General features: G+C 43.5%; 2 protein-coding genes across 3 annotated transcripts in view; both read right to left on the bottom strand.

Moving 5' to 3' along the window:
• Positions 1 to 833: 833 nt before the first annotated feature.
• Positions 834 to 9,605, bottom strand: NOC4L (nucleolar complex associated 4 homolog). Its single transcript, XM_032705461.1, has 15 exons — positions 9,473 to 9,605; positions 9,258 to 9,381; positions 9,066 to 9,172; positions 8,706 to 8,813; positions 8,419 to 8,568; positions 8,215 to 8,314; positions 7,891 to 7,925; positions 7,738 to 7,788; positions 7,083 to 7,194; positions 6,374 to 6,434; positions 5,718 to 5,828; positions 4,254 to 4,417; positions 3,799 to 3,881; positions 2,920 to 3,033; positions 834 to 2,614 (listed from the first exon to the last, which is right to left on the bottom strand). Exons 1-15 carry the CDS (start codon positions 9,566 to 9,568, stop codon positions 2,498 to 2,500), a joined length of 1,533 nt encoding a protein of 510 aa, XP_032561352.1. The 5' UTR covers positions 9,569 to 9,605; the 3' UTR covers positions 834 to 2,497.
• A 123-nt stretch (positions 9,606 to 9,728) lies between these two features.
• The window catches only part of EP400 (E1A binding protein p400), a 48,182-nt gene continuing 33,646 nt past the window's right edge, over positions 9,729 to 24,264 (bottom strand). Inside the window, exons 39-55 of one of the 2 annotated variants that reach the window (XM_032705459.1) lie at positions 23,931 to 24,172; positions 23,241 to 23,414; positions 22,932 to 22,979; positions 21,783 to 21,919; positions 21,213 to 21,269; positions 21,017 to 21,095; positions 20,233 to 20,433; positions 19,181 to 19,226; positions 18,980 to 19,089; positions 18,072 to 18,276; positions 17,412 to 17,575; positions 16,834 to 17,040; positions 16,331 to 16,526; positions 15,611 to 15,741; positions 14,819 to 14,980; positions 14,021 to 14,098; positions 9,729 to 12,243 (exon numbers count right to left, since the gene is read on the bottom strand). In XM_032705459.1, the coding sequence (XP_032561350.1) occupies positions 11,971 to 12,243; positions 14,021 to 14,098; positions 14,819 to 14,980; positions 15,611 to 15,741; positions 16,331 to 16,526; positions 16,834 to 17,040; positions 17,412 to 17,575; positions 18,072 to 18,276; positions 18,980 to 19,089; positions 19,181 to 19,226; positions 20,233 to 20,433; positions 21,017 to 21,095; positions 21,213 to 21,269; positions 21,783 to 21,919; positions 22,932 to 22,979; positions 23,241 to 23,414; positions 23,931 to 24,172 (2,510 nt within the window). In that variant the 3' untranslated portion in view covers positions 9,729 to 11,970. Of the gene's footprint in view, positions 12,244 to 14,020; positions 14,099 to 14,812; positions 14,981 to 15,610; positions 15,742 to 16,330; positions 16,527 to 16,833; positions 17,041 to 17,411; positions 17,576 to 18,071; positions 18,277 to 18,979; positions 19,090 to 19,180; positions 19,227 to 20,232; positions 20,434 to 21,016; positions 21,096 to 21,212; positions 21,270 to 21,782; positions 21,920 to 22,931; positions 22,980 to 23,240; positions 23,415 to 23,930; positions 24,173 to 24,264 lie in introns of both variants that reach the window. The other variant, XM_032705460.1, reaches the window with a different exon arrangement.

The raw sequence follows: 24,264 nt of genomic DNA, 5'->3' as shown, positions 1-24,264 counted from the left end.
AAGCTCCTCTGAGCTGTCTGGTTTGCCTGTCTGCACCAAGCACAGTGGGACTGTGCTGGGACTGCCAGGCATCACCACAAAATAATGAAGTCACTCCAGGTCAGCTGCACATACTTCAAGTAAAGTGCTAAGAGAATTTCCAGCTCAGCACTGGAATATGCTGAGACCTGAAGACACACAGTGTCAGCCCAACCCTCTGTCTCAGCTGCTGTGGGCAGCACATGGGGCACTGGGAATGAACTGGAAAACATGAATTGCATCCTGCTCCACTCAATCACCAACTGCAGTGTGGTACTCAGGATCCACAGCTGCTGAAACACTGAGGATGCTGTTGCCTTTGCAGCCTTCCTCCTCGGAAAGCATCCATTTCCAGTGGCATCCCTTCTCCAGGTGTATGGATATTTTAGTCTGTGGTGATTTGGTGTCAGGGACACAAGGCTCTGCCCATGGGACAGCAGCAGGCCACATCAGAGGGATGCTGCTTTCCTGTACTCCCAACCAACTCAATCTGCCCCACATGTAGGGTGTCCCTGTTTGGTGCCAGGAGACCCCAGGATGACAGGCAAGCCCCCAGCTCACTCAGCCCTCTGGATGCCTTGCTGACAGACTCTGCTTACCCTCTGTCCAGATTTAAGAACCCAGCCAAACTCCCTCATTTTTAGCACCATGAGACCCCAGACTTGCCCCATGCCCAAATGATGTAATATTTGTGCATTCAAAACCCAAAACTCCTGAGTGTATTATGACAGATAGGAATGATACAGCCCACTAGTAACTACAGACAGATATACCTGGGCTAACCTGAGTAGAATCAAAATATGCAGAGAAAGGTATTCATTCATTTAAATATATTCATTTATTTCATCTGAAAGATGATACACTGACATACTTCTTTCAAAGCAAGCCATGTGGTCCTCATACCTATAGCAGAGCCCTTCAAAATGTTTACCAAACCCATACATACAACACACCCTGACAGAGGGAGATACATCTTAGAGCTGAAATACAAGGCCTGGCTGAACCTGAACTGAGGCCTCTCAAGTTGAAAGCTACATCTCAATCATTCTGCCTTCCTACCTCAGATCCCAAAAGTCAAAGAAAAAAGAAAAGCAGGCTGGCCAGGGAGGAGGCAGGGTTGCCTTTTCACCAGAGAACAAAGAGTGGGACTTCTAAAAAAAAAAAAAAAAGAGAAAAAATTTCAATCCTCAAAAACACCCCACCTGAATTCAAAAGCATCAGAAAGGAAAAAAAAAAAAAAAAAAAGAGGTAGAGTTCTGCAGTCTAAGGACAGATCCACTATTTGGAAAGTATGAAGAAAACTGGATGAAAAAAATGTGACACTTCAGTGTCTCCAAGACAGCTGCAGTTTTCCTTGACTTAAACAGACTTCCCTGTCAGAAATTGGATTTCTTGGCCTCCACTTTCTTGACTCCTCCACAAAATATGATTTCAAGTTATACAAGCAAAGTTTAAATCTAAAGAGGTAAAATTAGGTTGCTGAAAATGAGTTTAAAAAAAAATCCTGACTCTGTTAATAAGGAGTTTATCTCAAACTTAAAACCTTGGGGGGGAGAAACCTATCAGATGGAATTTCTGCATGAAATCTGGAAGTATATGAAAAATCCAAATTAACAAAAGTACCCAGTGTCAGTGGACTAGTTAAAACTGGATACACACTGGCCAGAGCTCCTACAACATATGCAGGCTGCAAGCAAAACCACACCAAGCTGCTTATCATTCTGAAGCAAAACTCAAGGATTAGCCTCCCACTGCACATCAGCTGGGCTCCCTGGCCACAGCAGCCACCAGGATTATGCTCATTTCCAAAGCTCATGAGCATTTGGAATTAATCAACCTTAGAGCATGAGATGGATGTACATGCAGGAACACCAGCACCACTCCACAGATGGAATTACTGAGCATCATCTGAGTTGTTTGACAAAGCAGAGCTTTCAGTGCCTCGAACGTGGGAGTAGTAAGACAAGTGCAAGGAAGCTAAACACCCCTCTGAAGACTTGAGCTTAAAAATGCATATAAAAATATAATCAGAATATCATCAGGTGTTTACAGCTATGTGCTGAAGTCACTTGCTACAAACAGGTTGTCAGCTCTAGTATAAAAGCAACACATCTGAAAAATAAGAGCAGTCAGAGACTGCAGTTCCTCTCAGTGCCACAGAACAGCAGTGAGACATCTGTCCATGCAGCCACGGGTCACAGCCAGCACCAGGGGAAGGGCTGGAACCCCAGACATGAACCAGTCCAGAAAAGCTTGCTCCCAGGAAAAATCCCTCCCAAATACCAGGTGGCAGCACAGTTTGCAAGCGTGAGAAACGCAGGGAAGTCCATCCAGGGGTAGTGGCAGAGGTCACTGAGGAAGGCTGCACCTCTGCCAAGCAGTCCAGCTCCATCACAGGGAAGGATTGCAGAGCACACGGGAGCTCTGTGAGTGTCCCTAAGATCAGGGAGTTGCACAGGTGTCTTTGTAAGAGATGCCATCAATCTAAACTGAAGTGCTCTGCAAAAATATCATTTTTCTTCCCAAACAAACCTCGTACTTGCTCAAACTCCAGGGGCACATCAGTAGCTTTTTTCTTTACTTCTTTATCAAAAAGCTACAAAATAAAAAATAGAAAATGTTGTCAAAACTCAGGATAAGCTCTTCACCCTGATACCACTGCTCACTCTCACCTCTCAAAAGATCTAGCAAATAGGGCTTTTTAAAAAAGCCAGCCCTGTCACCACTGCTGCTCATGCTCTGTTATTTAGCACACATTTTCCTGGTTTTCCCTGGTTCTGGGTAACCAAAAGTCAGTTTAGCTCCCTCCCAGCAGCAAGGCAGATGAACAGGACATGGCTACTGCATCCAGAATCTCCTTCCACTTGGTTCCAGTCATTCCCAGAGGCACAGCAACGTTACCTCATAACCTGAGAGCTCCAGGAGCCCTGATATGTCATCCTCCATCTCAGACAGTGACTGATTCAGGACAGCAGCTGCTTTGGCCACATCTGGGTGATAATGGTTCTGGAGAGACTGAAAAAGCAAGACAAATAGGAGATGGTCTGTTAAGTACAGGGTAACACACATCCATCTGGAGTACCACACAGGTGTCTGGCCCTTTGCTGGTCAGAGCTTGGTGAACATCAAACTGTGGCAGAGGCAAGTTCACTGTACTGTGCTACTACAGAGCTTCAAGAAATCCCGATTTCAGGCATCTTTCAAGCATGTCAGAGGTCCCTCTCACCTGGTTCACACCCAGCTCAAGACAGATTCATTCATGGGCCATGCTTACGATGCATAACCCAGTTCTGCCACCTCACACGGCTCTCGTGCCACATCTGAGCTCCGGCTCTCTGGGATTCCTGCTCCTGCACATCATTCCTGTTGCTGCACAAAACCCTTATCCATTTCTACAGAATAACCTGGCTGCAGCCAACTAACTTCCATCAGTGCTCAGCGAGTTCCTCTCTCCCCTCCAAAGCAAATGAAAAGCCTGGTACATTTGCAGCTATTTAGACTGTTTGAGCTGTTGGCTGCCCACTTTTCAGCTGCATGGTCAGACGTGTGCTCACAAGCCACCTACTAAATAGCATGTACAACTTCTCCAGCGTATGGAATCATCTGCTAGGACAGAAAATGATGCAGACCAAAAGATCAGCCAGGAACTCAACTCATTTGCAGGACACTTGTCAGTACGTTCTTTTGAGTGGAGCTGCCCACTGCCAACGTGTGTCAAGGAAGCAGCAAGGGTGGAAGAGATTCATACCAGATGCAGATGCTTGTTTTTGGATGACATACCTGAATCTCCCAGAGGGAGCTCTCCAAAGCCCTGCTTTCAGATGGCTCCTCCTCCTCCATAATATATGGATCTTCTGACATATCTAAGAAAACAGGAGATACAGAGCTAATATTTCCCGTGTGATGTGTGCAAACCCAAAGGGAACACAAGAGGCCCAGAGCAGTGCTGCAGTCAGGATTGCTCATTCCCAAGACATTTATTGTTCAGGAACAAGCTGGCACACTCCAACACGACCTGAGTCACCCCTGGCAGCACTAGAGAACCATGTCACTTTTAGAGAGCATGGGGGGCATTTGTAATAGTCTTGAACTCACAGCAGCAGCCTGCTGACTTTGCACAAACTCAAGGGATAGAGGGATCCTTCCAAACCTCCAAACCGGGATCTCCCTTCTTCCTCTGCAGGAATCCTGCTCTTTATGTTGTCTAAAGGCATGACACAAAACTCCCCTCTTACCTGCTGGCCCGCCAGGTCTGTGCACCAGCACTTTGCAGGCGGGGTGTCTCCGGAAGAGGTTGCAGATGAAGGGAATGATCATGAGGAGGGACTCGGGAGGAGCCGTGAGGGCCAGCCGGGAGAGCCGCTTTATGAACGCTGCCACCAGGTACGCTGGCAAGTGACTGTGGGAGAGCAGGCAGAGGGGAGCAGCTTGGTAAAGCCCTGGCAAGGCAAACAGCAGCTTCACCCCCCTCAAACAGCACGGCAGGGTAAAGATCAGTGGGGCTCTTCAGATTTTTTGGGCTATGGCGCAAAGAGAAGCTGTAACAATCCTGGTTTCAAGTGGCAATACAGGGTCTTGTGTGCTCTCTGGAACAAATCTGGGGGCAACAAATCTCAGTGCATGAATAACCTCAAATCACTCTGAGACTCCGTCCAGAACCATGGCACCACTCCAGGCACTGGTCAAGCACAGCTCCTGTACACAGCCCTTCACATGGCAAACTTTATTCAGTCCTTTTATAAACTTCTGAGTGCTTAGTCAGGCAACCCCAATTATATTCTTCTAATGTCATTTTGCTGATTTAATTAATGCACAGGCCACGGTGTTAAATTTATGTAATATTTCCAGGACTACAGCAAGCACTGCAGCTGCTAATGAGAACATAAAGCTGCTGTAATGTAAATGTGCAGGATAATTCTTTTTTTTTTTTTTTTAATGGTAAAAATGCAAATTTCTAACAGCAATCAGCTCATCTAGGCACCTTCTTCAGGTCAGAAGAACTGGGATGAAAGATGACAATTTTCAGCCACTCAGCCTTCAGCTCTATGGCTCACTACACAAGCAAAGCCACCCCACAGGTCTTGTCACTCTCTCCAAAGCACACCATGAATACAGGGGGTTGGATACTAAGTGCCTAGCGCTGAACTGTAAAGTGTTACTCTTGGTTTGTTTTATAACAGATGATGGCAACTATATGACCAGCTGCTTATCTAGTTTCTTCCCTGTGTACAGTGAACTGACAGCATCAAGACAGACTGTCAAACACTTTACATCTCAATGTTCTGTGTCTGCAAAAGGCCATCAATTTATGAACAGCTTTATAATCTATAAAAAGCCTGCAAATTTTACTTTTCCACATTCACAAAGACAAGACAGAGAATCCATCATTTTCAGCCAAAGTGGAACACAGATCAAAATACATCCATAAGCACTTGTAGCTCAAACTCTGGTAACTAACTGCAATTTTTCCTTTCTGAAACTCTATGGCTGCATGGCAAATCTTCAGAAACAGCACATGAAAAATTACACGCTACAATAACACTCTTGGATTCAGTTTTCTGGGTAAAAATGAATCTGATCCAGTAGGCACAGTGAATACATTATATCCAGACATGTGGGGGACTGCTCAAAAACAGTCTCTGGCCAACAGAAAAGCAGGAGGAAAATATGTGAGCATACATAATGAAGATGCTACTTACGATGAAGACAAAAACAGATCAGTCAGATGGAAGAAGCGAGCTCGGTACTTCACGTGATATATGGAAGGGTCTAACAGACTGTACAGCTTTTTGTAAAAGTCAGGATACTCCCTGTTATAAAACAGGAAAATAAAACATCCATTACTGGTGCACAGGGGGACTGCACTGTGTTTAAAGGTTTCTGTGCTTTCATTAATGAAAGACCACTCCAGATCACTGCTGTGCTCTGTTTAGCTCTCTTAGGTTTCTCTCTACAGTCCCCTGAAAACAAGCTGTAAGGTGAATTAATGGTTTTTGCAGTGCCCAGCCATTTTTGAGCTGTGAAGCCATGTCCACCGACTGCAAATGGTACAGGATCCAGTGAAAGGGACACCAAAGATATGGCTTCACTAAGTAATCAAATCAATGGAAATTGATTTTACAGTGCTGAGCAACCACAGCCTGTAGAAGAGGATATTTAGGCTCAGTTGTAAAAGGAGTCAAGACTGTCAAAAGAGCTCAGCATCCAAACAGCTGAGCCTCTTGGGCAGAGTTTGGCTTTCTCACTGGGGAATTTCTAAACCTGAAGATGTGGCGAATCCATCTCAGTCCCTCTTACATAAAGATATAAATGCAAACCCCCATGTTCCTTTAAACAGTATGCTCTTTTTACTTACAAATTATGCTGATGAATCAGAATAAACAATCCATTTAGGGCTAGAAGACTGATTGCTCCACCTGTAAGAAAGCAGGCAGGAATCAACACAATAAAAACAATTAGAAAAAAAATCAGCTTCCAATCGTTTGTGTAATAAAACCTTCCCAGAAGGAACACAAAGCTGAGTACCTGAAATTAGAGCCAGCGTGATGGCTGAAAGGTGAAACAATTTCATCTACAGCCTTCCAGAGGCTCCCAAGTTTCTTACAAAGATTAAGCTGTAGTTTAGGAGAAAAACCTCTGAATGACTGAGATGCAAAAATGTGCTCCTCTAAATCCCAAACAAAGCCACACTGGAGAGGCAGAGATCTCCTCAGAAGGGACATTTCTATAGGAATCTGTGCATCTTGTGCCTGGATGCAGCCCAGGTATCAGCAGTGCTGGATGAACTCTATATTTAAAATAAATCAGTCCAGTATTCTACTATTCCAAAAGTCTTAAATAAAATTTTTTTTATGCACAAGGGGCAACAAACACTGACAAACACAGGTAAAATCATCTCACTCTCAGGGACAATGGAGTTCACCCTAATTCCTTTGCTACATCCCAGCCAAAAGCACATCTATTCCATCCTCTAGGTCGTGGTGCTGCATCCAGCAGAGCTTCCAAATCCATATGTCCCCTGCTGCAGGTACTATGACAAAGGATAAAAGCCTGTTCTCACTCACCTATGCCATAGGCCACTGTCAGGAAGTCCATCATGAGAGTGGGTTCGTTCATGTAAGGCAGGACAGAGTCGTGCAGAATGACAAGAACCTTCTTGTAAAGGCCAGTGGGCAGCTGTGAAGGATGAAACAACACAGTGAAACAATCACTGCAGGGAGAACTCTGAGAGTAACAGCGACCTGTGGCTCAAGAAAGCAATGCACAAGCAAAAGGGAACGTGCCAGGACAATACAGAACTGCTTCCAGTAGCAGTTCCCAAATGGGAGAGTTTACAAGTGACACCTGAAGTGCATTCAAAGAGGCAGGTGCTCACAACTAACAGTGTCATCACAGCTCAGAAGGGAAAGTCACCACAAAAAAGGCTGTGGAAGCTTCAATAGTGCAGAGAAGTTGTTACACTGCAGATCACCCTTATGAGCAGACAAGTTTAAGGTGGGGAATAAAGGCTGGGAATAAGGAGAAGAAATGAACCATATATGAGGTCAGGTTTCTTGGCAGAACAATTCAACAGAAATGGTCATTGGGCTGCTCCCATCTGACACTGAAAGCACACTGTGGTCCTACCAGGAGCTCCATGCAAGGATGGCCACAATTGCTAAGGATCAGCAATCCTTTAGTTAAAGAGTGATACAGATCAGTGGAAGAAGTAACACTCACCTTGTGCTTCAAAAAAGTGAGCCACATTTTCTGAAACACCTGCCTGTGTGCCTTAAAAGAGAATTGCAACAGTGAGTAAAACACACTGGTGTAGATAAAGCTCTATTTTAAATGGATACAATTTCAATTCTAAAGCACTAAATGAACAGTTACCTGCAGCTTTGACATTTTCAATTCCTCACGATTTTCTAAGGACAAAGAGAAGACAGACGTTGAATTGAAATGGATGTTCAAAAAATTAAGATCCTCCTTTTTTTCCTTAGCCCTTTGATAACCTAAAAATTTGGGCTTATGTCCTTGTCTTGATACAAGGCCATGACAGACCCCTCTGTAGACTGAGGAATGTGGATTTTTGACACTGCTCAGAATCATGGTGATCACAGAATCAGACATTCTTCATTAACAAACTTTACACAACAAAAAACTTACATGTGATTTTCCTTTTCACCCACAGTTCATTGTGTTGAGCTTACTAACCTTGCTTCACCATAAATTTGACCATGTCAGACTCTTTGTTTGGCATGTTAATGGGCGAAATGAGGGAAAATACGTTCTGCTGGTAAAAGGGCAGCGGCCTCTGAGAAAAAAAACAAACACATAAACATATCAACCACTAGTGCCTTCCTGCTTCAGGCAAAAAATATACAATCCAGAGCCACCTCTCCAGTAACAATTTGTTACCTCTTTTGTCTTTTGCATGACTTGTCCAATATTGGCAGTGACTGCCTTCATGACAAAGTACCGAACATCATCGTACTCCATGTATTCTTGAAAGCGAGAGATCAGGAGTGAGGCATCCTCATTTACAGGAAGCAAACCATCAACAACCACCTAACCAAGGGTTTGTAAAGGAAAGCACCGTGTCAGTCTCTTGCAGCACTGGAGCAGAGAGAGAGCTGAGGTGGCTGAGGGCACATGAAGCCATCAGGTCACTGACAGGAGGAAAACTTTTCAGTTCTGCAGCTTACCTTAAGGAGGTCAAAAGGAAAAGTCAAAGTCCCCTTCCACTCTATTTTGATCAATGGATACTGTGCCTCTAACTCAACAAACTTCATGAGGGTGCAGAGTGACAATTCCTTTTAAAAAAAAACGACACACAAAACCTCCACTTCAGTAAGGACACCAGGGGTCAGACCCAAAGGAGGCAACTTCAAAAGGAGAAAGAATGAACTAGGATATTATTCCCCGAGAAAGCTGCATGCCCGCAGGTGAGCAGAGGTGAGCTGGAACACAGGCGATGTCCTACAGCCCTGCCTGCCCTCCCACACCGAAATATCGGGCGATAATCGCCAGGGACCCCCCGTGTCAGCAGCGGGCTCAGGACCCACCTTGACCTGGAAGGCGTCGTGCCCCATCAGCTCGCCCAGGCAGCCCACGCAGTCCTGGTAGCGGTGCCTCATCCATATCTTGTACTTTTCCTCGGCGCTGAACCGATCTGCGGGTGGGACACACACACGCCTGAGGCTCGGGCAGGGCCCGCCTGTCCCGGCCCCCCCCGGGCAGCGCCCGCCCGGGCTCACCGGCCAGAGCGGCGTCCTGGGCGGGCAGCGGTCCCACGAACAGCTCCCGGCGCTCCAGCAGCGCCCCGAACAGCCGGCTGCAGGTCCTGGCGGCGCTCACGATGTCCTCCTCCTCCTCCTGGGCCTGGGGAAGAACAGCGTGTCTGAGCCGCGGCCGCGCTCCTCTCACAGCCCCTCTCCCCCCCGCTCCCTTCCCGTCCCCTCCCGTCCCGCACCGCCAGCGGCTCCAGGATCTCGAAGACGCGGTTGGCGTTGGAGCGGCTGCCCAGCACGGCCTCCAGGCTGGCGGCGAGCGCGGCGGCCCTCGCCATGCTGAGGGTGCCGGGCCGGGAGGAGGAGGAGGAGCCGCGGCCGCTCCGCCCGCAGGCGGGGCCGGGGCCGGCCCGTCCTCCCGCCCCACGGGCCCCTCCGTGAGGGGAAACACCCCGAGCCCCCCCCTCCCTCCCGCGGTACAGAAGGGCAGGGCGAGGCTGCGGTATAAAAATGTACACTTTATTACACCTTCAGGTAGGATACAGCACTATTCCTTATCATCCTACTGGGTCGAGTACAAATGCTCATCACTTTATGTACAGGTTGACTTTCCTAACACGCTCTCCCGGGAGAAAGACACATCGAAAAGGAAAAATAAAATTGGAAAAAAAAAAAAGAAAAAGGGAACAAAAAACCGTGACTTTTATCTTCATCGACTGACCTAAACAAGAAACGATCGCCTCTTTAGACACAAAATCGGACCAGCACAACGATGCACCCAACAGCTGGAACTGTCCCCCCACCCGCCCCCCCACGACGTTCATGCACATAATAAAAGCTAAACACTTAAAAGTAAAACTGGGGCTAACTAAGCAATAGTTTTGGATGAGCAAGGCTATACTGTACACAGTGTCACTATCCATTACCACCGCAATTGCTTTGCATTTTGAACTACTCCACTGCCAGCAATCCCAGCTCTGTGGCTCGCCAAGGAGTTCAGGTAATGGGCAAGGGTGGTTCGGCAGGGTCAGGAGAATACTACTGCATGCAAAAACAGCTTTAAAAAAACCTAAATGCCCTTGTATTTGCAGACCTGAGGGCCCAAGAAAAAAAAAATGATGCAGGACAAAAGAGGTATAAAATAAAAAAAAAAAATCAGGAACGCTGCCTGAGGCAATGTTTACATTCGCGATGTGAACAGAATGGGCTGTACCAGAGGAGCTGGTGAGTATTCTTTCCTGTTTAAGCCACGTGGATTGCCAGGTACCAACAGGTGTGGACATACAGAGGTAAAACCAAAAGATATGCTTTTCTTGCCCTTAAAAACAGGCTGCCCTCCTAAAAGAGTAAAAAGATCACAGAATGGAAAAATAATTTTAAAATCATCTCAGAAAAGGAATGTTGTAATTTTGTCTGGATTTTACACATTGCGCAGTTGTCTGGCCAAAGTAAAGTAAATCCCTTCAAGCCACCAAGAGCTTTTTGATTCCTCACTCAGTGCTGTTTGCAAAGTGTTTTTCATTGTAAGCAAGAAAAGTAAAGAAACCTCCCACAGTTCTATGCAGCTTTTTGCTTCTTTTTTTCTCCGTAACAATAAGGCAAACTGATTTGGAGGAAGAGGCCACGCTCTGTTCACATCCAAAATACCCACCTGAAGTTACATTCATCGTTAGCTTTAGTAAAAGAATAGTACAAAAGTTAGATCTTACTCTTTACACAGTTGAAGAATTAAGTCTTAGATTTAATTTCACTATTCTCCCTTCCCCCAGCCCCCCACCCCCTGAGCTGAAAGCCGAGTAAAAAGTACTGAACATTTAAACATGTTGCAAGAGCAGAATGAAGCTGAGAGATTAAGTTTTATCAGTTGGAGATTTTCCATGACAGAAGTCCCATGAGAAACAGCTACAGATCATCTGTTTAGCTGTAGCCACTGAACAATTCTTTTACAAAAAAAAAGAAAATGGGCTACACTTCAATACACAACTACTATCAACACAGTATTTACTCAATTCATGCCTAAAATATCCATTATCTTAAAGTGAAATATGAGAGTGAGCACACAGGTTGGGTGATTCAATAAACTGTACACAAAACTACTAACAAACATTTTAAAAGACTTACAAAAATGGAGAATGAAACTTTTTTTTTTCCTTTTTAATTACATGTACTTACAGGTTTTCACATTTACTGGCTAAACTTTGCAGGGAGCACTTCGAATCTGTGTTAGGTCTTTCAGAGGAATTTACCTCTGGAATACCACGCAGCTTTTGTACTGATGGAAAATACTGTGCTGTATCAGCCACACTTGGTTCTTTGTGTGGCTTCACTGTGGATACTGAGCACACACTGAACTACAGCAAAGAGCTGCATATTCCCCTGGGCAGGTGTGGTAAGTTAACACAGATGGATTTCACTGACATTTATGGCATATCACCATTTCACTTTGGAGAAGCTGGGTAGAATTTAGACCTAAGTAATGTTTGCTTTGTCTGGTTTGAACGAGCACAGAGAACACAGGCAGAACGCATCTTGTACAGAGTGACATCTTTGAGTGCTAAACAGCTGCTAATACACTGAAGTTATATGAGTTTCCATGTTTAAATGTTCACCAGCAAGAAACCTTCTGCTACAAAAAAAAAGAATAAAAATAAAGGCGGTTTGTCTTCATTTGGATGTTTGGAGTAGCTTCTCACTTGTCTCGGCAAACAAGAAATGCTGTTTTCCCTGTTATTGCATTATTTCAACTTGGTTTAGTAGGTGCCTTTAATCTGACAGTCGGAGTCCTCATCTGTACTTTCGCCTGCTGGTTCTGGGCCTCAGGTGTTGCTGGTGTCTGGGCTGGGTTCTGTACACCTGGAGCCTGAACCTGGGGAGATGCTGTTGTCACCACTTGCTGCTGGATCAGTTTCTGCTGGACGACCTGAGCGGTAGCGGTTGTTGCAGGGATCACCTGAACCTGCTGTTGACCTGCTGTCGTCTGAGAAAGTGTCACAGTTTGGGGCTGAGCCTGTACCTGGACATCAGGATGACATGGCAATTACAAAAGAATAGTTTGGCGTTAAACTGAGCATTCATTACATTTCTGCTCTACAGAGGGAATCCTACTCATTTAGGTGTTTTCTCTCTTAACTGACAAACATCTTGGACAAAGCAGGAAGGCTGGGAGAGACTGGGAACATAGGCTCTGTGGGATCACTGAGAAACACCATTCTGTCACATCTTCTAGAGCCTTATAAATCAGAACTAAGAGCCAACATGCCTGTAACTCAGACCTGTGCAGTGCAAATCCAATGACATGCCCTCAGATACATTCAGAAGACAGATGCCTACAGACAGATTACCCTACTGGGGTAATGCAGAAGTGGAAGTGAAGGAACAGGGAACGATCAGAGGGACAGACAGAGGACCAAAGAGGTTAAAATGCTGACTCTGCACCCATATTGTGACAATAAATAAAGCCACCAGTCCCAGCCATTACCCTTTCAGACTACAGCTGCCAGTCTCTATTCCCAATTTAGGGTAGAACAGTGTGAACTCCATCCAGAAATCTAATTTTCATAACTCTATCCAGAGCAAGAGGGAAAAAAAAAAAATCAACATCTCCTTGTTCAGAGGACAAGGTAATGAAAACTGAGCAGCTTCAGTTGCCTTTGTCAGATGCAGAAGCATAACAAAGCTACAAGGGCTTCTCCAGGAGAAAAATTACCTCTTGACTGATGCAAAAAGAATCCAGTGGGAAGCACTAAAAATGCAGGTAAAAAGAATGCCACATACACATCAAGACCATAGTTTTAAAAGTACTTATCATGGCTCAATCCTACTGCCACTGATGTCACTGGTGTGTGTGGGAGGGACAGACTCCCACAGCCCCAGAGTTATGCCAACATTGATGACTTTTAAAAATGATCTAGGAGCTCTTACTGACTACAAAGGACAACTTGTGTTGACTGATGAGGTTTCTATGCCCTGCTGTCTCCCTTGCCCTTGAAGCATTCACAGCTGAGGTGATTATTAGTCAGCTTATACCACTTTATCATCATTTTAAGATAAACAGTCACAGATTTTATTCTGCACTAAAACACTGCAAAATAAACTGGGAGAGATTAAGAGCCGATTGGCTCAGAGTTTTGTGCACTGAAGGCAATAACTTCATCCACCATCCAAAGTTAAATCATGCCTGTCAATCAACTGCCTAAATTATGCCTGTTGCCAACGATCTGGATGACATTGTTCTGAACAGTGTTAATTAAACTGCCTGGTAATTAGGGGAGGGGAAACCAAACCATCTGACCTTCTCTTGCCCTAGTCCCGTCTGTTACCAGACCACATTTGGAACAGCTACCACACTGCTCTGACTTTTACAAAGCACTTGGCACAGCTTTGTGAACTGGAACAAAACAACTTGTAACCTTCAATTTGTCCTAATTTTTGTAGAAAAAGCTCAGATGGTGCTCATTAGTTCAGTTATTTGCTATCTTGACTATACACCACCAGAAACCAATTTTTAAAAATTTTTTCTAACTCTAAAAAACATTTTTTAAAATCTGTTTTTCGTCTTATCTATGAATAAGCGATGAACAAACATAGCACCACCTACCAAAGTTTGAGACTAGAGAATATATGGCAGCTGACTCAGTACTGAAGACTCATTTTTATAGAATGGCACTTGCTGTATGCTTTGAAAATACTGCCTATGCCACACATAGGGTGAAAAACACAAACATTCCAAATAAATGAGCTTTCAGTAGGATCACGTTTCTAGTGCTATGTTTGACAAGTGCAAAACCCACCTGTTGGGAAACTGAAACCATCTGCTGAATGTTGGCAACAGTAGCCTGTTGCTGGACCACTTGTGGGAGTTTTGCAACCTGTAGTGACATGAAATAAAGAAAGATTGGGTCAAAATAAAAAACTATTAAAAGAACAAAACTGGCAAAACTGCTACCAAGTGAAAACCCTTCCAAAGTCCTGTTCATGATAAGTTGTAGCTTGGCATTTACAGTGACATTGAATGTTTGTAAAACCTTTGAGATCACTGGATTGAAGAACTTAACTAGGGGAGGAAGAGGAGAAGCCATATTTTCTATTTTAACTACAACATATTCATTTCCTCCTATCTATAAAATTGAAGGAAGCACATGAGTTCTAATGGGTTACATTATCTGGGATATACTTTTGAAAGAGTAAGGCTTCCAATTTCTAGCCCCCTTCTTTTTCTCCTTGGTTAGACTGATTTGGTTATGCAGAAAAGCAAATAAGTGAACTGTCACCTACACGTGGCTGCCAGAAACAGGAAGAACTCTGGATGAATTTTCCCTAGTAAATGCTGTATAGAATCCCTTGCTTAATAAAAAGTAGTGACTCAATTTTTTTATTTCAAAGAGGAAAGGTGAACTTACAGCTCCCAGTTCCTCTGACCTGCTTTAAGGGCACATATTCAGCACCAATGAATTTTATTAAAAAGTCAATTTAAATGAAAGTGTGACTAGAATTAATATGAGTGGGTGCTAAAATGCTACCTCACCTGTCATCTTTACAATTCTCCAGTTCACAGTACAGTTTATGGTGTAAACCTGTGTTACCTGTACCTGAATCTGGGCCTGCACTTGCTGAGTTCCACCTGGTTTCTGGGTTTGGGAAATTGGAGTTGTTAAGAACTGTGTTTTAATGGCAGGTTGTGTAGCATAAGTTACTTTTTGTTGTTGTGAAGTCTGCTGTTGGGTTTGGACCGTAACCTGCTGAGCATTTATCTGCAGAAGAGAAAAAAAAAAAAGGCATCAATGACCACAAAAGATTTAAAAGAACAGGTATGTAGCTAACAAGATTAATTACATTTATTTATTGGAAAAAAAAAACACCTTCCCAGGATTAGTAATAACAAAATGAGCACTAGATGAAAGCTTTCACCCATTTATACAAGTATTCAGAACTAATTAATGTATTTACTGAAAAGGCTGTCTCTTACACAGAGCACTCATACAATAATGCACTTCCAAAAAGCCACATTGAGATGGCCTTTTTATCATCATGATATTCTCATGGCACATGAGAACATGACATTTGAGGAAAAAGTATATTTTGCACAAATTGTATTGTGAGCAGTAAAAATCTCTGGGAATTTTCCACACATATTTGAAGTGACTAAAAAGAATCCTAATCTTTGTTTGGGGCAAGAAAAATCAAACCAACCAACCAACCACCTTACTAAAAGATAATTAAGCACCTGACAAGGCACGTGGGAGCCCATTCTCTCTAGAGATACTGAAGATTCACCCCTAGAAATCCTGACTGACTCTCTGGGAGTCTCCTCATCATCCAGAGCCAAAGTCTTCCAGCCACAGAAGCATTGCATAACTTATTGGGAGAGCAAACAACTGTACCTTTTGCTGCACAGTAGCTTGTCCCTGTGCAACCTGGGGCTGGATTGCTTTCTGCTGCTGTGCTGCTTGATGGTGCTTGAGTTTTAGAAGCTGCTGGACATGCAGTGGCTGTGCAACTACTGTCTGGCCTCCTGAAAATTACAAAAATAATTAGAACTCTAAGAGTATTGCTTTGCTTCAGTAATCACAGCTTGCAAACACAGATTCTGCTTTTTATAGGCTTATACATCTGCATAGCTTTGAGCACTAATAACCCACTGGTTTTAATGGGAATAAGACATATGGATTTTGACACTGGAGAAAATTTCTTATCTAAGGGCATGAGTAAGCTAACTTCATGTTCTAACAATAATCTTCCTACTGGAAAAATTCTGTCCATGCTATAGGAGACTTATGAAATACAATTCTTCTAATTTCCAATTTGCATTTTAAAAAAATTATAAAATCACCATGTCTTTATTTTTTAAATTCGATCTGTTCACCTGCTGTCATATACAGATTTAAAAAAAACCCCAACCACATCTGGCTAAAGAATCATGCCAACCTCCAGGTTAAATGGAGTAAGAATAACCCTCTTTTCTGAAACAAAGGGGCATGCAACCTCTACAACTTCAGTTTTGAAAAGGTGTGAGTGTCCCACAGAAAACATTACTTAAAACATCCTACTTTCAGAAAAGTGGGATTTAAAATTTTATTTTTCCAGCAAACCTGTTCACATACCTGCTGCTTTCTGTGGCTGCCCAATGGCAACACTAATGCCTGCAACAGTAACAGGGAGTGTAGTGACTCCTGCTGATGACACAACAGCAGCTGGAACAGACACCACCGGAGGCTTTGCCAGAGCAACTTGGGCTGCTTGTGGAGTTTGGGCCTGGATCTGTCCTTGTGCTTGAAGCTGGGAAGCAGGAACACGAGTCTAAGCAGTAAGGAATGAAGATTATTGTACCGGCACAAAAATATTTGCTGCATATAACAGGTCATAACAAAGTGACAGTTGTATATGTTTCTAAATATCACGGCTCCTGTACAGTAAGGCAGCTCAGAGATGGTATCAGTGGGGAAGTGCAATGCAAAGCTATTTACATTACAGCTGTCTCTTTTGTACTGCCTAAGCGATGCAAAGGGCACCTGTGTGTGTGAATGATCAGTACCCCCAGCCCATTTAAACCAGCAAAGAAAGTCAGGTGTTTAAGGCTGTTTCTGCAAAGTCAAAGCCAACTTACCAGACGAGCGACCTGCAGGTTGGTCACAGTGGTGCCCGTGAGCACCGCGCCAGGACGAGGGGCTGTCACTGCAGTGAGCTGCTGGGTTTGCTGCTGCTGCTGCACTTGCACTTGTGCTGTTTGCTGCTGTGCCCCTTGCTGGGTCTGCTGCCCTGCCTGCTGCTGGGGGAGCTGCAGCTTCTGCTTCTGCAACTTGATCAGCTGCTCCTGCAAAAATCAAACACTTCCATCATTTTCAAATGTTTTACACTACAGGAAAAAAATGCAGAGGAACCCAAAGCTTATAAGGAGAAACATTTTATACCAGACTATAGTTAAGATCAAGGAGCTAAGAAAGTAACTCCTTTACACAATGGCTTGCTAGTGAGTAACAGTAACTGCTTTACATCCTGCCCTAGTGGTACTATCTAAAGGGCTGTCAGACTCACTGCCTGCATGCAATTTTAGTAGGATGAAATTTTAAGAGAGAAATACATTTCACTCTAGCCCAAGAGAACAGGATACAACACACACTGCTAATGATGCTTAGAGGAACAAGGAGAGCAATGTGCCCCATTACTTCAGAAGCATTTCCTCACCTGTGACAATTTCCCTACGGTTTTTATTTGAGCTGGAGACTGGGCTTGTGCCTGAGCCTGGATCTGTGGGACCTGCACCTGAGCAGCCTGCTGCTGCTGCTGCCTCAGAAGCTGGAAGTGAGCAGGGGTGATGGTTTTGCCAGACAGCTGGACTGTTGGTGTAGCTGTGAATAAAGAAAAAGCAAAATGCTCTGAAGAAAGCTTTTCAAAATTCCATTTAACTCACTGATTTCACCCGAAAAGTCAAGCTGTTAAAATGCATATTTTTCTGCTCCAGCACACTTTGTGGACTTACTACAAATAACAACACATTAGCATAAAAATGATGTGAAAGCAGAGTAAATAATAAAATACATGTGCTTTTCTTCAAAATGGTTTTTAGTCGAGACAGTCAATTCTAACATTTTACTGCTAGACTGTTAATAATCTTTTTAAATCGAGATGCCTAGAGGCCAAGCAGCTGTCTACTGCAACACTTTATCCAGAAACACCAGAGTAATATGTAATCTGAGCACCGACAATAAAGCAAGTTAAAAATCACAGTCCAGTTTGTGTCCCGGACCTTCAGTATTGTGGGGCTGTGGGGATGTAACAACATACAGAAGCTCTGAGGCCCTTTAGGTACCCTTGGAAAACGTCCCGTGAACACACGACTGTTACCTGGTGTAACTTGAGTGACCAAGGACCTGGTCTGGGCCTGCACAGGCGTGAGGCTGGTGGTCACCACGGCGGAGGCTGTCACCGAGGTCACTGCCCGCACGCCCTGGGTGGAGGCGATGGTCACCAGCTCGCTGGAGGCGGCGGGCGCTGCCGCCGCTCTCTGCTGCGTGTGAACCACCTGGGCGGTGGCAGTGCCCCCCGAGGTCTGCAAAGGAACACACCTGGCATTGCCCACGGTCTCCAGGGCCTCACAGAAAGCTAGGGAACCTTCTGGAAACGGACTGTACAATTTTATAAACTAACACAGAGTGAAAAAGGCCCAAATCCTTCTTAGCATCATCACCATCATGGCTGGGTTTCGCGAACGAAGATTTGGGAAGGGCTCTACCCACGTTTGTTGCAAGCGCGTTGGTGGCTAAAAAGGCCAATATGAGATAGAAATCCTTCTTATACTTCCATTTGTTTGGATATGGCTTAAAAATCAGCATCTGGGTAAATCTTTTTCAAACAGGCTGGTCACCAAACACTTCACTACATTACAGAAATTTGATGTGAATACCTTTCAATATTTTGCTTTATCTTCCAGAGTCCTAAACCACTAAAATAATAATAATAAAGATCATAATTAACGAAGGACAAAACAGTTACAGTCTGAAAATGATCACTACATAATACATTGCTTTTAACAGCACTCATCCATAAACTGTTTTTAATGGTATTAAGCATTTTTTTCGGATAAATTCTTCCAGTGTGTTCTGATGCTTTGGTAAGGGAGAGGGGTTGGATACAGAACCCTACCACGTACATGAAATTTGCAAGAAGCAGAATTTCTGACAACGTGGAAAGCTAAAGAAGAAAACAAGCAACCAAGATCAGCCCAGGGACACAACTAGACATGATCTACTCACAGTCAACGTTCCAGGTATAACAGGTGAAGCCAGACGTTTATTGATGGGCTGAAAGGTGGCAGCAGGGACCCCAGCAACGGTGTTCACAATGACATTTCCACTCACCGTAGCTGAAAGCAAGCCAGGATTAAATGTGAGGTTCTGAAAATGAAAACCCAAATGTCCCAGTATCTCCAGTGCCCCATTATCAAGCCTCCTTACCAGTCTGGATGCTCGTGCCCGTAACTGCTGTTTTGATGGTGCCCGCCTAATCAGAAGACAATTAAAGTAACAGTTCAGAAAAACCACAGAAAAAACCTGAACACAGCTCTCACTCTAACCATGCTGTTTAACAAAATGCTGTAGTCCAGAAGTGACAAAATAAGAAAAATGCAACAGAACACACTGATATTTCTGCAGTTTTTCGTTGATTCTACAGGTCAACAACAGCTAATATACAGATTAGGATTCTGCCACACTAACGAGCAGTTACAGACCAGTCAAATGGGTGGCAAATACTGGACACTTGACATCCCTGTTGCAGAAAAAGGGAGCAATATCTTACTCTGGCACACCACAGACAACCCCTCACACAGGAACATCACTAAGCACTAGATACATAGCAATACTTATGGGTCAGAACCCATCCTCTGTGTCTTCCTGCAAAAGCTGTAGTATTCTTGCCCTTTGCAGTATTTTGCACCACTGCCTGCACACATTAGTGTGCAAACTGGATTGACTCTAAAAACAAAAGCCTCAGACCAGTCATCAGATTCATTAAAACAAGATTCTAGATTTAAGGAAGACATGGAAAATTTGCACGAATTTGCAGTAAAACCACCATGGTATATCCTCTAGGATGCAACACTCCACTTGCCTTGCAAAAGTTAATAAAGTTGTGGGTTTTAAGCTCCTTTAACAGAGTGGTTCTTACAGCTATATTCTCTTTATTCTCCAAGTTCTCTGTATGAATACTTTTCACTGACTGTGTACATGTATTCGCTCAGACTTCCTTAAATGAAACTGAAAAAGGAAAAAATCTTTGCATGGTGTTTTTCCACCTTAGAATGCCAACACCTGTAGCTACAGTGGTACGAACAGCCTTCATAGAGGAGGAAAACAGAACATAACCAGGGAAAAAAAGCAAGAAATACCTTTTATCTCACTATACTGACCGAAAATTCTCACTTTCCAGAGAAAATCCAACACAAATATGGCACACACAGAAGAGCTGAAGCTACTACATCGGAGACACCAAGCTCTCCCTTTCTTACCAATACTGCTGTGTTGGCCACAGTAGTGACTGCAGTCTGCACCACTGCCTGTGGCTGCTGAACTACCTGTGCCTGTGGCTGTGGCTGAGGCTGGGCCTGTGCCTGCTGCACCGTGGGCTGCTGTGCTGGCTGCTGCCCCGCCTGCTGCTGCTGGGGCTGGGGGCCTGTCTGCTGCTGGGCCCTCTGCTGCTCAGCCAGCGCCTGGAAAGCAAAGAGGAGCTTCAGTCCTCAAGCATGTAACAAGCAGGATGTGTTTTTTTTAAAAACAAAATAAAGCAACAAACAAAACTCCTTTAATTCTAACCATATATTACATGTGTGTGTGCAGAGACAGCTCACAGATCTGCCTTCACTCTCCAAGTCCAGGTTACATGACCCAACTAGTTTCAAACCACAAGCTATACTCATGGTTATAGGCCTAGAGCATAGCACAGCAAGCAACTTACCACCCACAAACAAGGACAAGTAGCTCTTTCTGAATAATATAAGAAAGGAGGCTACAGAATGGTCAAGAATAAAACAAGATGTTTACATGTTTTTAATCTCTTTTCCCAAAAGATGCTCCTTGTTGTTTAATGAGCCTGAGTGTGACAGCAGGCCCGAGGAAAGGTCCCACTTTAGGCCTTGGATATCTAAACCCCAGTATGTGAACAATCTGCAGCTGCTCATAACATCTACTGTATTGCCAAAACTTGTCCCAGGAGGCACCTTTGCTCATACCTCCTCTTCTGTCTAATGTTTTAATGACTTCAGTCCCACGTGCAGCTGAGATTGAAGCCCATACCTTTTTCTCTTTGGCAATACGTTCTGCTCGGAGGGACGCGACTTGAATTGGAGGAAGTGGCTTATCATAGTTGATTCCACTACAAACAATGATAAGGCAAAGCACACAACAGTTAAAAATAACTGAAAGTTAAAAAGGAAAGGAAAGACAGCACTTTTAGACAATTCATAACTCTCGTAAGACGGGGAGTGCCCACCTTTCTGCAAGCACCGATGCGTGCTTTGGATTCTTCTGGAAAGGATTCATGCCAAGCCTGCAATTGAGCAAAACCATGTTACTGAAGATAGAAAAAGCTTAAAACCAGCATTTAATTTCACACTTTTTAGCACATGATATTGCGATTTTGGTGAAGTTTTCATGATACTCCCACCAGTACTGAAGCCTGCATACAGACACACATTTTAAGAAGTACTCAGAAAATACTCTAAATAAATACAGAAAAAATGCAGGAAGATACATAGAAAAGAATGTACTATTAAACAGCACAGACACTAAAAGTTTACAACTCAGGCAAATGGATATAAAGTAGATTTAAATAAAAACAACTCAGTGCTGTGCTGCTCTTAACGAGAAAGAGCAAATTCTTGCAGTGAGTAAAGTCTAACCCAAACACACTGGAGGCATCCAGTAACACAGGACACGGGGAGAGAGATCAAGAACAGAGGAACAGAGTGTAGAATAACTCTTGGTTGTGAGAGCAGTTCTGAGCACAGTTTCCAGGAGATCTGTGGTAACAGGGAGATCAAATGATCCCAGGTAAACTTACAGAGGTTTGATAGGTGGACTTCTTTTCCCTGCAATCATTTTCATCATCTCAAAATGGTTAGTATAGAGCTGCGTGTGGGTGGCACCCTCGTCTTGAGCATAGATCTGATTGGTACGAAGTGGGCGGCTGTTTTTAGTCTAAAAAAAAGAAAACAAACCAACTTTCAATTGCAAACACACCCACGTGGCATTTTGTCTACGTATAAACACAGGGTGCGCTTGTAGATTATTTAAAAACGTACTCCAACATATCTAGCACAGACTGGTTTCTGCCTCGTGTCACTGATAACTTACTGTCACACAAAACTCTATGGGAAATATATAAAGAAAGAGCAAAATAAGGAGCAGTTCTCACGGTCACACTGGCATCAGCACTTGGGGACATACAAAATGGCAAACTCTAATTTGAAAAAGAATCTTTGCTTTAGTTTAGATTTTGCAAGTTTAATTCAGTACCCAAACCAAGAGCCCATTAGTTTATAGTTATGCACAGCGCACACGTAAGATAATAAAACAAAACCATCACTGCACTGCTCTCCCAACAAAGCTATGTTAACATCCACACACCATGCCACTCTAACATTTGGATTCTCCTAAGCAGAAACTGCCAGTCAGGGACAAACCTCCTTATCAGTCAGAGAATGGGACTACAGCAGAAGTTCCAGATTCTCTGCCCAGCTCTGTCACTAAATTGCTGTGTGGTTTGGAAGAAGGTGTTCACAGTCATGGAACTGGTTTTTGTTTCTGTAGTGTCCTATCATCTTCATTTACTAAAAGGTGTTTCAGGCATCAAATTCACTATATATTTGTAATCCACTTAGACTCTACTATGAAGTTTACTCTTACAGATTCTAAGTACCATCAGGATAAGTTACATGGTGGTTGTTAGGTGGAAAAATACCCACTACAGTTTAAGTGAAATCACAAACTTCTTGCGTGATCTAAAATTTATCTATCAAATCCAAAAGCTGAAGTCTGGTGTCAATCCACTGTATCAACAAAGAAAGGAAAAATAAATTTGGAATTTTAATTGATGTTTCAGAACTCAAGTAACACTCAACATGGATCTCATATGAATTATCTGCCCACCTCCATTGCTGCTAAATACCACAGTGTCTAGATTTGATTTTGAAAGAATACCAATGCACACCTTATAAATACTTTTTGTCTTCTTTTTAGGATTAGCTTCGTACATTAGCTGTAAAATAAGAAGGAAAGTTAGATGATCTTTTGTGGAAGATTTTGTTCAGGTGCTTTTTCTTTTCAAAGAAATCACATAAAATAAGTGGAAATCCTGATGAGAATAATTTAAAAAAATCTTTTAAAAGTTATTTATTTACACTGTTGAAACGTTTAACAAAAACAAAAACCAAAACACAAGCGTTTATGGAGATAAGGAAAAGAAAACTCTACGAACTTAAGGTAAAAAATAGAGACGCATCACTCTGTGTAAACTCACCTTTCCTTCTTCCCGTGGAATAATGACATTTTCGTATCTGTTCCGGCACTGTTTTGGGGAGCGATAGACTCTGCTGCACGAGTTAACAACGTCACTCACAAGGTCCCAGTTGGGAGTGTGTGCTGGCGACACAACAGCAAGATTTAAAGGAAGCTCCAGCAGCTGCTTCACTGCCTGCAACAGATAAAGATGACAAATGGTTACCGTCTTCCAAAGCTACCCTTATCTGCATGTCCACACACCATTACCACAGTGAGACAGATAGCTCAGGGCTAAGGCGCTGTGTTCACCTGCACTGACAGAGAATAAATAAACATCAAGTGCTATTATGCAGATTGATGTGCAAGGAAACCCTTGGAGACTGGTATGAGAGGAACAGAGAGCTGCCATTCAAGTGCTGCTCTCCTCTCAAAAGTGAGGAGAACCTTAGATGTGTTATCCTGTGTCCAGCCAGCACAACTACTCTGAAAGGTAATAGTAAGTGGTTTCTAAAACAAAAACAGGCCTTAATCACACATTTTGTAGTTTAACCTTAAATTCTTCCTTAAAGGAACACAAATGATAGGCAATCTGTTCTGAGTTATGTCAGCAAAATGCCAAACTAGCCATTAAGAATTAGAAATAACCTTGAAGAAATAAAGTACAGGAATAACAACACAATAACAACAGAAACTGCTGGTCTCATCTGACCTGCAGAAGTGCCCAGTCTTCGCTGATCAACCACTCTGGATTATCCTGTCCAGCCTCAGTAGCTGGTTTGACAAGTGTTGGCAAAGGCTTTGCAAACTGTGTCTGTTGTTTCAACAAGATGTTCTTCTTTTGCTCTTTGCCCTCTCGGCGCATTTTCAACATTCCCGGAGTTGCTCGATCAAAAAGTGAACGAGGTGGAATAACTGTCTCTCCATGACGTTGCTTCTTCTTCCTACCTGCAGCTAAGACATCAAATAAAACATTATTGGCAAACAGATACTGCCATTCTTTGATTCCTCTACTTACAGCTGCAAAATGTTCCTACATGTACAGA

Source organism: Chiroxiphia lanceolata, chromosome 18 (assembly GCF_009829145.1).
Source record: "Chiroxiphia lanceolata isolate bChiLan1 chromosome 18, bChiLan1.pri, whole genome shotgun sequence".
In the NCBI taxonomy this organism is placed as follows: domain Eukaryota; kingdom Metazoa; phylum Chordata; class Aves; order Passeriformes; family Pipridae; genus Chiroxiphia; species Chiroxiphia lanceolata.
The sequence above is the reverse complement of the archived record's forward strand: the minus strand, read 5'-3'. Positions and strand labels throughout refer to the sequence as shown.

Bases quoted from the DNA above. Each gene is read 5' to 3' on its own strand.
- NOC4L (XM_032705461.1), bottom strand. From the start codon at position 9,568: ATGGCGAGGGCCGCCGCGCTCGCCGCCAGCCTGGAGGCCGTGCTGGGC. The intron at 8,814-9,065 runs GTGGGTCCTGAG...TTTTTTTAAAAG, and splicing joins ACGACGCCTTCCAGGTCAAG to GAATTGTCACTCTGCACCCT. The intron at 7,195-7,737 runs GTGAGTGTTACT...CATCCTTCACAG, and splicing joins TCACTTTTTTGAAGCACAAG to CTGCCCACTGGCCTTTACAA.